The sequence below is a fragment of the Buteo buteo genome, chromosome 7 (genome assembly GCF_964188355.1).
Source record: "Buteo buteo chromosome 7, bButBut1.hap1.1, whole genome shotgun sequence".
Taxonomy (NCBI): Eukaryota; Metazoa; Chordata; class Aves; order Accipitriformes; family Accipitridae; genus Buteo; species Buteo buteo.
In genome coordinates this window covers 2,590,315-2,606,889 of record NC_134177.1, presented here as the reverse complement: position 1 = coordinate 2,606,889, position 16,575 = coordinate 2,590,315, and the positions used below count along the sequence as shown (strand labels likewise).

At 39.8% G+C, this 16,575-nt stretch overlaps 1 protein-coding gene across 2 annotated transcripts in view; it reads right to left on the bottom strand.

The window, feature by feature from the left end:
- The window catches only part of RSRC1 (arginine and serine rich coiled-coil 1), a 177,640-nt gene that overhangs the window by 21,149 nt on the left and 139,916 nt on the right, over positions 1-16,575 (bottom strand). For both annotated transcript variants that reach the window (XM_075031280.1, XM_075031281.1), the window contains one exon: positions 13,308-13,376. In XM_075031280.1, coding sequence (XP_074887381.1) covers positions 13,308-13,376 — 69 coding nt within the window. The remainder of the gene's footprint in view (positions 1-13,307; positions 13,377-16,575) is intronic.

Genomic DNA, 16,575 nt, shown 5'->3' with positions numbered 1-16,575 from the left:
CCCCCCCCCCCCCAAATAATCGTTGCCTAATTAAATCACAGTGGCAACATTCCTACTGGCTCCAAATTTTGCTCGACTGTGAATAATCAGGCTTGATCAGCCCGTCAGCAGACGGAGATGCCACACGAGGTGCCCTGGGGTGGACATGGCCCTCGCCCGTCCCATTGCCCCTGGGGCAGAGATTGGAGAAGCTCATGGGCACCCCAGCCCCACGGACAGCCCAGCCCCACGGACACCCCGCCAGCCCACCTCAGCAAGAACTGACTGAAATGTTCTTAAAATAATGATAGGCAAAAGCAATTTATCCCAGTTTTTTCCTAAACCCCTCGTACTGTTCTTTTTACAGTTTATGCTTAAAGTGTTTTTAAAAACTACAAATACTGCTTTTTAGGACTTTAAGGGCAGCTGGCCTAGGGCTGTGTGCTTACCTAGGGTTAGGCTGTGAATTTAACAAATATTTAAGTTGAACACATTTCTCAATAACTTTGCCACTGGTTTCAGCCCTGCTACCAAGAAGTGACTATTTACTGATAAAGGGATATTTTTACCCAAAGCACTGTGCAACCTTTGCAAGTCAGCAATGTTGAAGAGCCAAAAATCTCCTTCCTTCTATGTGTCCTTACCACGTCCCCCTGCTCTTCCCCTTCTGGCATTTCCCCATCTGAAAGATGCCCGTTATATTGCCGTAGCCAAATGGGATATAATTTCCCATATCTTTTTACCTTATCAGATCACTGATGTTTTGAAACTTTATTAATGTCAACTTTGGATTTAAATGCTATCACACAACATATATGATGTCCTTCATGTAAAAGCCAAGCGTGATTTTACCAGTGGGACTTGGCTCTGTCCTTTTAAATGCCTGAACTGAAACCTCAGCTCTGCTAGAGACATCCATAGGCAATTTCCCTCTTTATTTATTCTGTTTATTCCCCCTGTAATTTTTTTCAATGCTTCAGGTTACACATTAGCTGAGAGAAGCATTACAGTAGCTGTACAAAGTTTTTTTCTCTGCCTAAATCATTTGTTTCTGCACAAACTGAAGGAGGTTGGGATTTTCAAATACTTTTACAGCACAGCCTCTGTGCTTCCTGATGAAATACCTTACAGAAACACCCTGCCCCTTCACAGTGGTGTCAAAGTCGTGTGCCCAGTACAGCAATTGGAATTGGACATTAAGGAGGTAATTAACATTTCAATTCCTTTGAACTCAGTACACAGAACAAAATACAAACTGTAATATCATGTGACCAGTGTTACAAAACCACACAGGAATAAACTTAACCCTGGCCATGCCGAGAAGAATGTGCTGTTTCACTACATTATTAGTACATTATTATTCAAGAAAACATACTTTTTAAGAGCAGGAGCATTTTCTTTTCCTGCCCTGCCAAATTTTGCCAATAAAGCAATATGTTGCTGCAAGAGACCTTCCTATTTACTCTTTTGGGAACTTTGTTGGTGCTGTGAAAACACAAGCACATTTTCTTAAGACCAAGCTGAATTGGGGCTTCCGAATCCAAGCCACCCTGGCCACGTGCCCACGCTCAAATTGAGGCGGAGAGAGTCCCCGAGTCCTTCACCCTCCGGTCAACTGAGCATCCCACTCCCCGCAGCCGATGGCTGCTGGGAGGCACACGGAATCCCCGGACTCTGGCTTAGAGGGAAAATCATAGAATCACGGAACGGTTTGGGTTGGAAGGGACCCAAGGTCATCTAGTCTGACCCCGCTGCCGTGAGCAGGGACATCTTCCACCAGCTCAGGTTGCTCAGAGCCCCGTCCAACCCGACCTGGAATGTTTCCAGGGATGGGGCATCGACCACCAATCTGGGCAACCTGGGCCAGGGTTTCACCACCCTCGTTGTAAAAAGCACAAGATACGCAGGGGCAGAAGATGATGGGCAGGCACAAAGCAGGCTAAAATTTAAGGAACACATTTTAAAGTGATTATTAATTACAGAAGCTTTAATAAAAAGCCTGGAATTGATTACCCAAACAGCCATTCTCTATGGGGGGCTATCGATCCCCTTTCTGATGGTCCACTCTGTTAAGAGAGAATACGGCCACAGAGAGTGGCCAGTAAAGATGCCACGTTTCATACCGCAATTTTATTATCCTTTACATTTTTTATTATTATTTGGATGCTTTTCCTAATATGCTGCGCTATGCCACTGCAACTGCACAAAACTTCACATTTTTATATTATCCTTGATTTGTTTCTGCTTACTTTTAATTATAAAACGTCAATAAAAAGATTAAACACACATAAAAAAAGATCACAGTATGTGCCAGATGCTGAAACATCCTCCAGAGACTGGAAGCGCAACACCAGGTGTTTGTGTCAGACTAATGAAGCAACATTTGCACACAAGGGACACGAAGGGTGGAGCTGCAGAGACTTACACTTTGCTTAAAATCTGCCATTATGAAGGTAAAATTGGACAGATTTGAAATAACAATTTTGATAAGAGAGTAAAAAAAATCTATATATATTTATCTATACTAAATGTATTATGTGTACTAAATAATTTGGAGACTTAACAAACTGAGTTCAGGTCATTGCCATAACAATGAACTTCAATAAAATTTACTGAACATAAACTATGACCTAAGGCAATAGCTAATGAACTTAAGGGCATCCTAATATATTTCCGTATCATTGAGTAAAGCACTTTAACTTATTACAGCTACATGGCCTGACCTCATGCAATCAAATCCTTTTGCAGTGGATTCAACCTGTGTTTTTAATATCAATTACATCAAGGTACAGTCTTTTAACTTTTACTAAAAGAAGCATTAAGTAAAATAGCCGCTTTGGCATGGATAAACTACTGGTTAGAGTCTCCATGTGAGAGCTCTTGTCCAACAGGTTAAAGACGAGTATAAAAAAATAGAGCTTATAGTTTGGGCCACATGCAGAATTTATAATTAAGGGATCTTCTAAAAGTTGAGTCCTCCAGGCTTTCTTGTACATCCTAACTTTTCTTTCGTGACCTACCCCCCCAGCTCTCAAAATCCACGCAGGTTTTACATCCCCAAAGCACCTGCTTTAGCCGAGGCGCTGGGATGAATTCATCCTGCTCATTAAGCTCGGCAGCGTAGGAGGCAGAGAGGAGCACTCCTCGCAGCTCCGTCTATCTGCGGAGGATTTGGGGTAGGAAATTCTGACCTCAGTTTGTTGCCACTGAGAGTTCAGTAAGCCAGCACGAGCTTAAAGGACAGCACTAATTGCATCACGCTGGTGAGATACCAGGCAGCTCATCTACGCAGAAGGCAGAGTAGAAGCAAATCTTCTGATGCTTCAATATCTAATTAAACTGTCTCACTTGGTAAAATAGTGTTTTATTCACACTATTTAGTAAAAAGGGAGTTATCTGAATTTCTTCTTCTTCTGAATTTCTAATAATGCTACTGCGAGAAGCTGAAAGGGTAGAACAAGAGAATTCCAAATCAGAACTGTAGCTCTGAGACTATGCAATGTACGGGGTTGACTCAGGACAGGGATCTATACTGGTTTAATGATAACACTTTAGCCAAACCAAATCTAGACTTTGAGGCACTGAAAATTTGGATTCAAATATTACAACTTGGGCCCACCACATTTATACAAACTACATTTCATTCATTTTTCATCAGTTAGTTAAACCTTTACCATTTTATTTTCTCTTACCATTTCTTCATGGCAACCCCTTACTGATGCTGTCCCTTCACGGGTTTGAGTTAAATGGCAGAAGATAGTTGAGAAAATGTTGAGATTCTTCCCAAACTGATCAAAATGACTCCTTAAGTACCTGTGTGTTACCTTTCTTTTTAAAATACTTCAAACTAGACTTACATATCTATTTGATATGAAATAGAAAGACAGGAGAAAACACCCTTTAAAACCACTTGCTGTGCGCACATATACGCTAATTTAACTAAATCCATAAAATATATTGTTTTGAAAGTCCATTTAGGCTACAGCGATGCATTATACCAGTTGTGCAAAGCACTATTTTCCTGCTCTGATTTCAATCCTATTAACCCACACATTCCAAAACCTGCCCTACGAGGTTAGGCGCATTCCCTACCCAGAGTGCGGCGAGATGACTTCAGATACAAACTCCAAGCTCCTTGCTAACGCCAGGCTAAACCTCCAACGGAGGTGTCCCTAATGCAGCACGTCCATCTCGGTAAAATCTGTGAGTACCACATGCGAGATGTGTTTTATTTCTCTGTTTAAAGGATAATTGTCTCCCAGCACTAAATGCTTTAATGCCTCTCTTGTTTGCATTCCCTCGTTCCTCCTGCCCACGTGGGCTTCATTTCCAGGCCTATTCAAAATGATATTTTCCAAGCATGTGCCACATGACTTGTTCATATAAATGGAACAAATTAAACTGTCTCCACATATATCCTATCACATTTGTAGCCCTGATTTCTCTCCTTAACACGTGGCCAAGACACCGTATTATCTGCCTGCAGAGGTTGACCTCAGGATATTAGATTCTGCCACATAGCTCTCTTGTACTAAACCGAGGGGAAACACTTAATCACCCCTGCCTTTTCAGGAAAAAATCAACTTTAAATTTGCCATGATGAAAAATCAATAAACCAGTAATTGCTTGGCTTATCATTGCGTGGAGGAACAAATTGGGAAGCGAAGCTTAGCGTCCACACAGATTTCAGTGAAACACACAGAGTTTCAGGATCACTAAGCCAGAAAAGGAAAAGGTCTCAGAGTGATAATTAAATCTACTCATGCTGATTTTCTGCCAAATTTATTTCCCCAGAGTATATAAAAACGTTTCACTGCTTACTGGGTAGGCATAACTAATCAATTCAACACTGGGCCAACACACACGAGAAACAGAAAATGCAAATTCCAGGATAAAGGCATCAGGACAATACCCGCCCTAGCGCGAGCACCACCGTCGCATCGATTTACCTATTGATCGGTTTCAAAAGAACAAACCGTATTTAGTTGCGTTCTGAAAAACTTCTTCTCCTCGTTACCCGATGCAAACCCTTCCATACGTGCGTCTCTATCGCGGACGGCACGCTGCTGCGAGTGCCGCCCGCGCAGCAGCAGCCCCAGTTCCTCCTCCTCCTCCTCCCCGCACAACTGCAGGACACGTGCCTCACGACAAGGTGTATTTTAAATTGAAAGCTTAAAAATATTATTATGCACGCTATACTAAGAGAAACGATCCCCAAATCTCACAGCAGTGCAGTCCAACGCATCTGAATTTTCCTCTCGCAGCACATCATCGCGTGCTTTATTTCAACTCTTGCTATGACCCATTTCAGCTACTTGGAATTGGGCTTGCCAGGCCTGGAGTGAAAATCAAGTTTGACAGTAAAATCCCCTTAAGATTTTGATGCCATTTTTCAGGCAGTCCCGAATGGAAACAAGTAAACAAAAACAAAGTAGAACCCCCCCTCCGTTGAAAATACTCTTGTAAAAGTAGTGTGTTTTTTGTTAATAGACCTAATTTCATGCAGCAAATTAGCATAGCTCCAATGGAAGTGCAAATGTAATCAAACTGAAAAATTCAAATGAGACGGAGGGAGCCTTTTTCTTTCTTTCTTTGCTTTTTTGTCACAAAAAAATCATTTTGCTATGTGTCCTTCAACTGGCTATAGGGACTATGGTAATTAAAACATTTAAAACAGCACAAGCCCCCAGTCTCTAATCTGGAGCTCAGGTCAGCTGTCTGTAGATTCTAATTTGTCCTCGATTTGTATTCATGACAGGAAAACGCTGCATATTTAACAGCAAACCAGCAGGAGGGGGCATCGGTGGGCTTGGAGGTCAAATAATTTGATTTCCGAGCAGATTACATGTAACATCCAACATCTAATCTCACACCTGATTTGGCAATAAAATTACAATAAAAGTAATGTTAAGACACCCTCGCTATAGGGTGGGGGGTGAATAACCAGTTTTCACGGGCTGAGGAACAATTGCTTTATTTGCACAGTCGGTTTTGCTTACTGCAGCAAGGAAGCTCAACTTTTCTTGAGGAAAGGTTACAACGGCATCGCATGCGCTTGCTGCCTACATAGGCTGACAGCTCAGAAATTTCCTTTTGGAGAGTTATATTTAAAACCATAAAATGGTGAACAGTGGAGAATTCAATTTTTTTTTTAAATTCAAAATTTAGAATATTTGATTTTTTTTTAAATTGCCTTTGAAAATGGTTTACAACAATTTATTAATGAATCTACGGATACTTTAGGCAACCACTCTTGTTTGTAGATGAGCAGACAGAATAAGGTTCATCAGGCAACAACTGCCAAAACCCAGGGCAACTTTTGTAACTGGGCGCTCCTTACAGGACTTACACAATTTCATTATTAACATTTCAACCAGAAGGGCTTGGGGGAGCAGGCAGGGAATCACTAGGAACAATTATGCACATAATAAAATAGTTGTGTGAATTAAAAAAAGAAAATCAAACAGAATTGATTTTTTACTTCCACCCCCCCCTTATGCAGTAGAAGCTAATCCAGTAAGACTTTAATGATCAAAAATATACAAAATTGTTCTCTACATAACCAAACATAGAAGACAAAACCTAAATCAGTCTAAAGTGTGTGAAATAATTGCAACAATTTTTGCACAATGCATGGGAATGCTGGGAAGAGGAGAAAAGGGAAGTGCATTGCTGCCCACCGGAGTCCCACCGCCACGCAGCTATAGGTAAGCTGTGAATTCCAAGAGAGCAAAACAAAGAGGGTTCAAAATTGGCTACAGAAGCTGTAGGAGGAAGTGAGAAGGAAGACAAATTGCAAAAAGCTCTTTTTGCAAGCAAAAGATGTCGGCGGTACCCAGCAGACAGAACCTACGTGGCTGAGATGGGAAAGGGAACACACTCTAGCACATGCACCATGGTGAATGCAGGAAGGATAAAAGTCTTGTTTGTAAATACATAAGGGACCTAAAACTACACAGAACTGGCGTTTGCCATTGTGCAAGTTCTCTGGATATCCTGCATGGACTTGATACGCTTAAACACTTGATATGCAATTTCATAAGACCATTTATTTTCCAGTGAAAATAAGCTATTCTTAATTGGTAGCTAACTCCTCAGACAAATTGACGAATTTTATTTAAGAAGCATCTCTTCAGGAAACATTTTCTATTCATTTTAGAGCAGTGTAACATCCTTACAACTTTTTCAAAGACACCACAGGATAGTTTTTATGGTGCTTATTAATAAATTGAAAAGAAGTTTTCCTCCTGCTTTCGCTGTAAATTACCATTGTTTCCAATTCAGTAACCAACCCTTTTTCTCCCCCTCGCCTTTCCATAGTCGCCCTTTATAATCACTGCAGGCAAAGCAATTGCTAGCATATGAGCCACTCACAATGGGACGTAATGAAAAAAACACAGATGTATTTTTCAAAACATACGCTGCAAATTTGTGCAAGCGGAGACACAATCACCTCACCCCGACGAGGCTCCGGGGCCCCGCAGCCCCCAGCTGTGAGCCTGTCTCTCCAATTCCTACAGCAAATCTCCCATTGCGGTTTTAAACGGGGCGGGTGGAAACGCTCCCCCGGGTGCCCAGCACAGCTGGCCGGCTCCAAAAACTGGGTACCGGGGTGTTGTGGGGGCACATCTGGCTGTTTTGCTCCCTTTTTCATCCAGAACTGCAAGTGCCCCTTTCCCTTCCCCTCTCCGACAACGCACGCCCAGGCTATCCCGCTTGTCCACTCGCCTTTTCTTCTTCGGTCTCATACATACCTTCTCCGAGTAGGATTAACTTGGAGCACAAATTAATTCCTCTTAGCATCCCATAGTCCCAAAGTAAAACAAATTAAATGAGTAGAACATTTTGATTTTGAAAGAAATTCACTACAGACATAGATTCGAAGAAGGGTAATTTTGCTGAGTTACCTTTTGTAGGTAAGTCCTAAATTATCATTGCGGGGATGTTAATGAAATACTTCCTACCCCTTGGAAAACTGTTTTAAATTTTCCTTGCTGATAGATACTATTCCACTAACTCAGAATTTTCAAAATTGCCTTTGGAGCAGTGAGAACTGAGGGCTTTAAAAAAGGCTTTTCTCAAAGATAGAAAAGCCAACTTGAGGTATTTTACGATATACTTATGATATTTTACAAAGTACTTTTTCCAGTTCCAAAGTGACTTCACCGCACAGACTGAGAGCTGAATCGGGATGGCTGGAACCTGGGAAGGATGCTTTATTTTTTCAGCTGTCTCCATCTCTAGGTGAATAACATCAATTCAGTCGTGATGCTGACTGCGTCTGGGTCAGCGGGTATAATGCAATTCTGCCGAGGGAAATTAGTCCTGTATGAAGTCGTGAAGGATGCACAAAGCTTTAACTCAGCAGAGCTCGCAACTTAATTTTGAGAGACTTGGTAGAGATTCCCAGACCAGAAGCACTAGGCATCTACTAAAATACCATCCTTATCACTATTACATAAAATATATTTCCACATATATCCCTGAAATGTTACATTCGGAATACAGCACCACAGTAATTCACACACCATAAGAGAAACACAGTTTAATATGTGGGTCATCTAATGCAACAGGCTTAGGTGACTGTCTTCTCCTAGTTACATATTCTCATCTCAAAATCAGCCCCCAATCAGTCCCCAATGGACAGTTACACGATCGTATGTCGTATCTCGCCGGCCTTTTTGAACGCATCCTCTGTGCGGTGAGCGAAGCGTAAAGCACAGCAGCAGAGCCAGATGACGGAGAGGTGAAGATTTGCTGTGGGTTGACCCCGGCCAGCAGATAAGCACCCACACAGCTCTCGCTCACTTCCCCAGCATGACAGGGGACAGAACAGGTAGAGAAAATGCAAAAAAAAAATAATAATAAAAAAAAAAAATTGTGGGTTGAGATAAACACAGTTTAATAAGTGAAGGAAAGATTTAAAAAAAAAACCCCAAGTGATACTCCCCACCTTGGACCAGCAGCCTGATGGCTGGCCACTCTTGGAGCAACAACCACCTTGGCGGACAAGTAGAATGATTACTTAGAAAGAAGTTAGGAGGAGAAGCAAAAAAATCTGAGGGAACTTCTACCTCGGTCCTTTCCAAGCACTATGGCAGAAAAGAGGAGCTCCTCTCATTTCACAGTTCATTTAAATGATCAGAAGGGGAATTAAAAAGATTTTGAGTACCATCTTGCAGACAAGTCAGAAAAGAGACCACCTGAACTCTGAGCCATCTGAAGCCATCACAAGACAGAGACTTCTTCTCCCGCAAGAACACAACCACATGGGAACAGAAAAAGAGTTTATTAATCTAAGTTCCTAGATTTCTAACTCATTTACTAAGATGATACTCATATAATCTTGCTCCACCTAATCCTCCTAGAAAGCTAGTGAAAGACTATGCACGGCAGATGGAAGCTGTATTACAGAAGAGGGTGAAACAACCGTATTCAGAGCCCTGATCTTATGAGCAGCCCTTCGCTATTAAGAAAAGTGGGAATTAACATCAGTGAACCACTAGATGCTAGGAGAGTAGAGTATTGGGAACATATAGGCGTTGGTTTTTTCATTTTGCTAGGCTAGATAAATTCATGGGGTTACAGATTTTTACATGGTTTTATTTTTATATATACATAAAAGTATGTTGTGATACCTTCTTAGTGCAAGAGAATCTTCTTAAAGGCACAGATGGCACTTTGGTGTCTGCTCCCTATGGAAAGTCATCATAAATGGGTTTCTAAATCATGTCCCAATCTCATTACATTTATATAAACTCTCTCTGCTTACCGTATCCACAAGACAAATTAGAGGAAGTATATTTTATTTTGCAAGTGTTCTGGACACTACATTAGATACGTTGCAAAGTATTTGAGGACTTGTCGCGCTCAGCTGCATCAGGGCATCACAGCTCTGAAGCACTGTCATTCCAAAATTGGGACTTTTTTTTTTTTTAAAGTGTCTTGGATCCCCATCCTACACACCAAAAGACCTTTCATACCCAATGGTCCATTTAAAGAGCTATGCTGAGAGCTTCATACACTGCTGAGGCAGCTTAAGTAAATCCCATAGGCTTCAAAGGCACCGAGCCACCTGCAGCGCATCGCTCCGCTTGCAGGACAAGCAGTAGGAATAAACACCCTGAGGTTGTCGTTGTCTGTGAACCTGTGTTATCAACTTTTACTTGAGACACTTCTGAATTGCTCCCAAGGTAGGTTTAATCTATAACACCCCCCCTGGGCAGCAGGACCGTGAGGCTCTGGGCAAATCTGCCAGTGCAACAGTGGCAATACTTGTTTTGGGGGATACTCCTGGATCCATCCCATTTAGATAGGATGCAGGAGCATCAATGTGTCTGTCATAATAAGTTCTCGTAGCCTACCCCAGATAATATAATTAGAAAATTAACATAAAAGAAAGTGTTTCCTTCAGATGTAGTTGCCCAATACTCTTTGAAGTGAAAAAAACCTTAGCATCCATTTCACTGTTTCTTAAACATCATTAACTAAACTAAAAGTTTATTAAATGTGAACACCTCCAACCTCTTACAGAGAACGAAATGCAATTGATTAGTTCAAATTTTTCAAAGATAATTACATGGTATTTTCCATTTTTGTCAAGCACAGCAGGGGCTTCGGGTACAAGATACTCAGTAAGACCCACACGTTATTCCTAAAACTGTGCAGGGCCAGCAGCAACTTCGTCAGGAACAAAGACAGTCTATAATTACCAGGAACTCAGTATGAGTGAAAGTTGACTGCCAAATTAACCAGTCCTCTGAAGCTGAGCCTAATGGGTGGACAGTGGTTAGCACTGAATAAAGCATTATCTCATAAAGCCAGTAAAAAAGTGTGCTAGAACAGGATGAAACCAAAGAACCAGAGGTAGCGATTTCATCCACTGTTAGATGTGTGAATTTGGGGATTTCTGGATTGGTTTTTTTAAGCACTCAGTACATGCTAGTTGCTTTGGATTTACCTGATAATGCGAAACAAATTTTTTTGACTATTTCAGGAAAAAAAAACCCCAACCAAAACCAAAACCAGATGAAGAGAATCAATCACATGAATTTTTAATAAAGATTACATTAGAGTTTTGAAATACATACTTAGCATACTTCACTGTAAGTCCCACAATTTGGAGCTTATTAAAGACATCTAAATCTAGAAACAAACAGGGGATGGGAAATCACGTAAAAACATATAAATCCTGTAGGACAGCAACCAGCTGAATCAGACCTGCAAAGTATACTTTAAATCCTCATGTGTGAATGAGAAAATTAAGAAGCTTGTTTGTATCTGAAGTGCAAATAAGATTTAAATTGCCTTCAGAAATTATTGAGGCTGGAGTTCCAGCTAAAGAAAAAACTGGGTAAGGAAGAAAACTGGAGAAATTTGATTGTAACCAAAGAAATAGCATCTGAAGTCAGTACTGAAGAAGAGATGGCAACATGGAAACAGGTAGGATGTATTTTCCTAATCCAAAAATCTGGCTAATGATTCTGTTCCAAAATCAAATATGTATGTAAAAGACTTCCACAAAATTCAGAGCCTTTGGAGCCCTAAAGGACTGCAGCAGCTCAGACCAAGTTATGGAATGGCAATTCAGGGAAAGAAATGCAAGCCGAGATTAGCTGTTCGAGACCGCTTGGTCATTAGGAAGGATCCCTGGAAAATAAGGGTGTCAAAGCAGGATAAAGAGGAATCTTGTCGTCAGGAAACTGGTGGGATTCTTAAACAGAAGGCAGTGTAGTGGGGTTAAACACAGCACGCGCGGAAGGAGAATCAGGCTCTGGTACCTGGATGGTATAGGAGATGAGAAGAGACGAAGGCACAACAGATGCAAAATTCAAGTTCCTATCTTTATCTTGAAGTTCAACTTGGTGTGCTCAGAGGGAGGAAAAGAGAGGGCAGACGCAAGGAGACTTTCCAATAAGACTAGAGAGATTGGAAAGAAAGATGACGTTTTGGAAAGACAGGAGGAGATGGCATAGTAAAATTGTAAACATCACTACCATCCCCTTTAGGTGTTTTTTCCATTTGCTACGTACTCACGCAACCAACTACCTCTTCCCTTTTGCACAACTTTTCCTGTTTTGGGTTAGCCTAACAATTTTGTTATCATATCACACTGGGAATTAAAAATATCTCAAACTCTTAAATTCTCCTTAAATTTCAAGCTGTCCTAAACAGCTTTATTTTATATCACTCTCCTCCACATATGACGTCTTGGCCCTAACCAAAATATGATTGATATTTGGGCACGATACTGATTTTCATAGTAAAGGAATCCATCAAAAGGCCAGCTCTGAAAAATACATGGTCTCCTCGAACATTACATCACCTTCAAATCCAGGTCCTGTTTATTGGCTGGATAAAATATTGAGTGAACTTCCATGCAATCCTGGGTAGGCAGACGAGGGGCAGAGGGCAGGGAGAATCAGGAACGCATTTACACGGAGATTGTTCAGTGTATTAAATAACAAACAGTTACAACCTGAAACCTATCATCATTTAAATCAAATATGCTGAAGAGAAAGCTCACTGCAGTGACCAATGTGTGACAATATGTATTTCTAGAGTAAAACCACTGCAAGGAAGTGAAGACCTTCGCTGTATTTTTTTATGTTTAAGCCAATGCAAAAAATAATAGATGTCACAGAGTTAAATGATTCATTTTAATTTGAACAACTGAGATATTTTCTCTGAGACAGGGATGTCTATCACAGCCGAAGTGAGAAACTTTGAGGCTCCTTTGATTGTTTGCATTGGCTCCGTCACACTGTTGAAAACGTCTCTTCCCGTTACTCACCGACATACAAGCAAAATACATTTGTTTTAATTATCCAGGCGTTACACATTAACTTTCCACCTACTGTATTGCAAAGGAAAACAGCTCAGACCCTGCCAGCTTTCAGTGCACCAAATGTCATCGAGAAACAGATTAGCTCACTTCGTGACATCATACAGACTAAATACACAGACCAAATTAACTGCTGCACTTACTGTTTTAATCAAGCAATATAGCCAGCACACAAACCAGTGGTAGTGGCTGGTCGTCAGGTCTTAACATACAACTTTGTCTCAAATAATTAGGTTGCTTTAATGGCAGCTAAAATATTTTTTGTGATCTGGTTGAAATTTCTGGTGCATTTAGCAGTTCTTGTTAATCTTACAGGTCATAAGCAGACAGCGGTGGTGAACCAAAGGAGCGGCAGACTGACCATCTCGGTTTCAGGTGCCCTTCTAAGAAAATCACACAGCCCCACTGGGTCTTGGTCCCTTAAAAGTAATAGTTTCTGACTTATTGGATTTTAGTTTGTTACTGAATTAAAAACATGCATTACCTTCTTCCTTTCTTTTCTTCGCTTCTTCTTCACTTCTCTCTTTAGCCTTTAATGCTTCATCTGCTTTAGCTAAAAAGAAAAGAAATACAACAAGTGTTAAAATTAGCTAACTTCTCTTGCCAAACAACATTTCCTGGGGTTTCAACCCAATTTCAGATTCCTTTTTGTAAGTCCCACAATGAAGTCAATGTGCATGAAGGAACAGAATTTGGTTCTTAATGTATTTTCTTTAAAGATATTACTACAGTTAAGACAACAGCATAAACGGTATTATGGAGGGTAATTTTTGCATGCAATATTAGTTCAATACAAATCTCTGCATTCATGCTAAGTAAAACTTTTAAGAGGTTTTTTTCTTAAACACAAATCTCCCCACCCTACTTGGCCCCAAACCGAACTATAAACAAACAAATGCACTGCATTTATAAAAAGAAGATTTGCTACCATAGCAAGTAATCCATAAGACCTCTTTCGAGGACAAAACAGAAACAAAACAATTCTTTTCAGGGATGCAGAGTTGCAGATAGCGTTTAAAATAGGAGTCAAATACCTATTACTTAGTCTTAAATTAGGTAGTACACAATTTTCTGTTCACTGCAAATCATAGCAGCAGTACTTTATTCATGTTATGACAGTATTTTTTAAAAAGAATCTTTTCCCTCTAGAAACCTCTTCCCTTATTACTTAATTATCTACTAGTTGCTCAACTGCAGGGGTTTTCAAACACTTTACTACAGATGTTAAAGAAGATTAAAAATATACAGCACAGTAACAAGGGACTATCAATATACTCTGTAAATTAATTAAATTTCTGTTCTAGCACATCATTTATTCCAAAGCATTAATGTCTCAAAGGAGCCATTCTCTTTTATTGCCATCTCACTGCCTGATGAGTGAACTAAGTGAGAAAAAGTCTCTAATAGCATTATACTTGATGAAATATTAAGTTTTAAAAAGTATCACCATGTCAAAAGGAGAAGAACCAAAAAGAAACAGAATTTAGAATTTAAACCAGGCCTTCTTATGTAATAAAATCACTGTAAACTGTGGCACAAATAGCAAATGCATATTCAGTTTGCAAATACTTCATCCTACCACCCACTGAATCAACTGATAATTTATGAAAACAAAATTCAGTTCAGGAGTGGGGTGTGAAGGGGTCTTTCCGACTCTGGTGTCTTTTTGCAGCCAGTAGCTACACCTTCTTAAAATATACAACTTAAACAGTGGTGTTACAAAATGACAGAAGTAATTATATAGACATCTGTTTCTATTTACATGCTTTTATACATATTTAGACTACATTTAAAGTAATGAAATATTAAAACTTTTCTGCCAGTGAAGATTATTACAAGAATCTATTAAATTAGATAATAAAAACAAACTGCTAGTAACTCTAAAGACTTTTACTTCATTTACACTTTATTCTCCTTGGTAAAAGGACAAGGATAATAGAAATTCCATTTAAATTCAATTTTGGTTATATGTGTAATTGTAGATATACCCCTTGAGTCATGTAAAATGCTCAGCTTATGTTTCTTTCAAATTATCCCGCTCAGATTCACATTCTACTCCTTACAACTGTCTTCAATATGTATTAGCAGAGCTCATTAGGCTGAAATTTAATAATGCAAACATCAGGTGGATTTCAAGAACCTCCATTATCAACACAAGATGGATTGCTTATATAGCTCTTGGGCCAACTGGGCACAATTTAGATTCAATAAACTACCAAGCCTAAATTTGATTTATCTATTCCACTATGCTACTTTGTTCTTCCTCACCGATTTGTTGCTGCACAGGAACAATTCATTGGTTATCTCAGTGGTTATCCAAGGCAAAAAATATTAAAACACACCTGAAAGATGCTGCTGGTCTGTGACTAGATTTCTATTTTGTATTTGTTAACTTTAAATTGCTAATGTCCAACCCTTGCAACTACAGTTAAAACTTCCACTAGCTGAAACAGAGCTGTCCTTTCAAGTCCTGGTTAATTATATGGACAATGTAGCAATTTAGGAAATATTGCGAGGACTATTCTCTACACAAAATTGCTCATTAACAACAATTTAACTTACCCCATAAATCTACAGAGCAGTAAGTCTCTGAGGTTATAGGGCACCGTCCATTATGACCAACAGACGTCACTGAAGCCATGTGCTGCTTTAAGAATTTAATGCTAACAATTCTCTTCAAATATTTTAAATTTTCTGTCATTATTCACTGGCAAACCGTCATTAAAAAAAAGATTTATTTTGATCAAATCAAGTTGCAATTAAACAACATTAAAAGATCCTTACAACTTACTCTAAAGCATAACACCCCCTCTCTGTTCTGTGGGCCACTGTGCCCTTACCCCATATTTTAGGTTGTGTAAGACCACAGACAGCCCATGCTGGCCACGTACATTTAAAAGCATTTAAAAGACCTGATATTTGGAAGAGAACTCAGTTCTCCTGCAATGCACTTTCCTTAAGCCGGAGGAGGACAGACAGCTGCTTATCACCCCCAGCAGATCAAAGAAGTCACTTCAGCAAAAGTCTGGTTTTAATTGATCCAGGTAGTCAGAGCGCTGAGATTGCTACTGAAACTGGGCTTCCTGCATGGATAAAGAGCTAGCATGACAAAATCCTGACTGCTTACAAAGCTTTCTAAAATATAAAATAAATAAATAAAGAGGCGCTTGAGCCTGCAGCATTTAAGAGCTCATCCAACCCCAGATAAAATTACAATTCTATTGATTGATTTTTTTTTTTTCTGAAGGATGGGAAAATGACACACGGAAGATGTTTGAGATGTTTACCTATACTAAAATAATAAAGTCGTGAAATGCAGATATTTGCTAGCAGACTACTAATACAAGTATAACAGGAGGAAAGAGCATTTTAGTAATTTCCAGGTGTGCCCGATAAAAGTGCTTGCTCCACCCTGGCTGGGATCAGCAGCTCATTGTGCTGGATGCAGCACAAAGGAAGACGAAATAAATACTATCTCTGCAGTGAGAATAAACTATGAGCAAAAAGTACGGACATTTTACTCAGACAAATAAATGCAATGCAGAAGTGGAACAATATTGCTAAGTTACAACAAAGACACTAACATTTAATTAAAACTAAGCTACATCAAGTACCTTCTCTGTTATTAAAAAAACCCCAAACTAAAACCAAAACACCTTTCATGTTTCCATATGCACTAATATCCTAAATCTGAATATGCTAATGTGTTCTGAAACTCAGTCTAGCTCTTTCATCAGCTTCATTTCACCTGC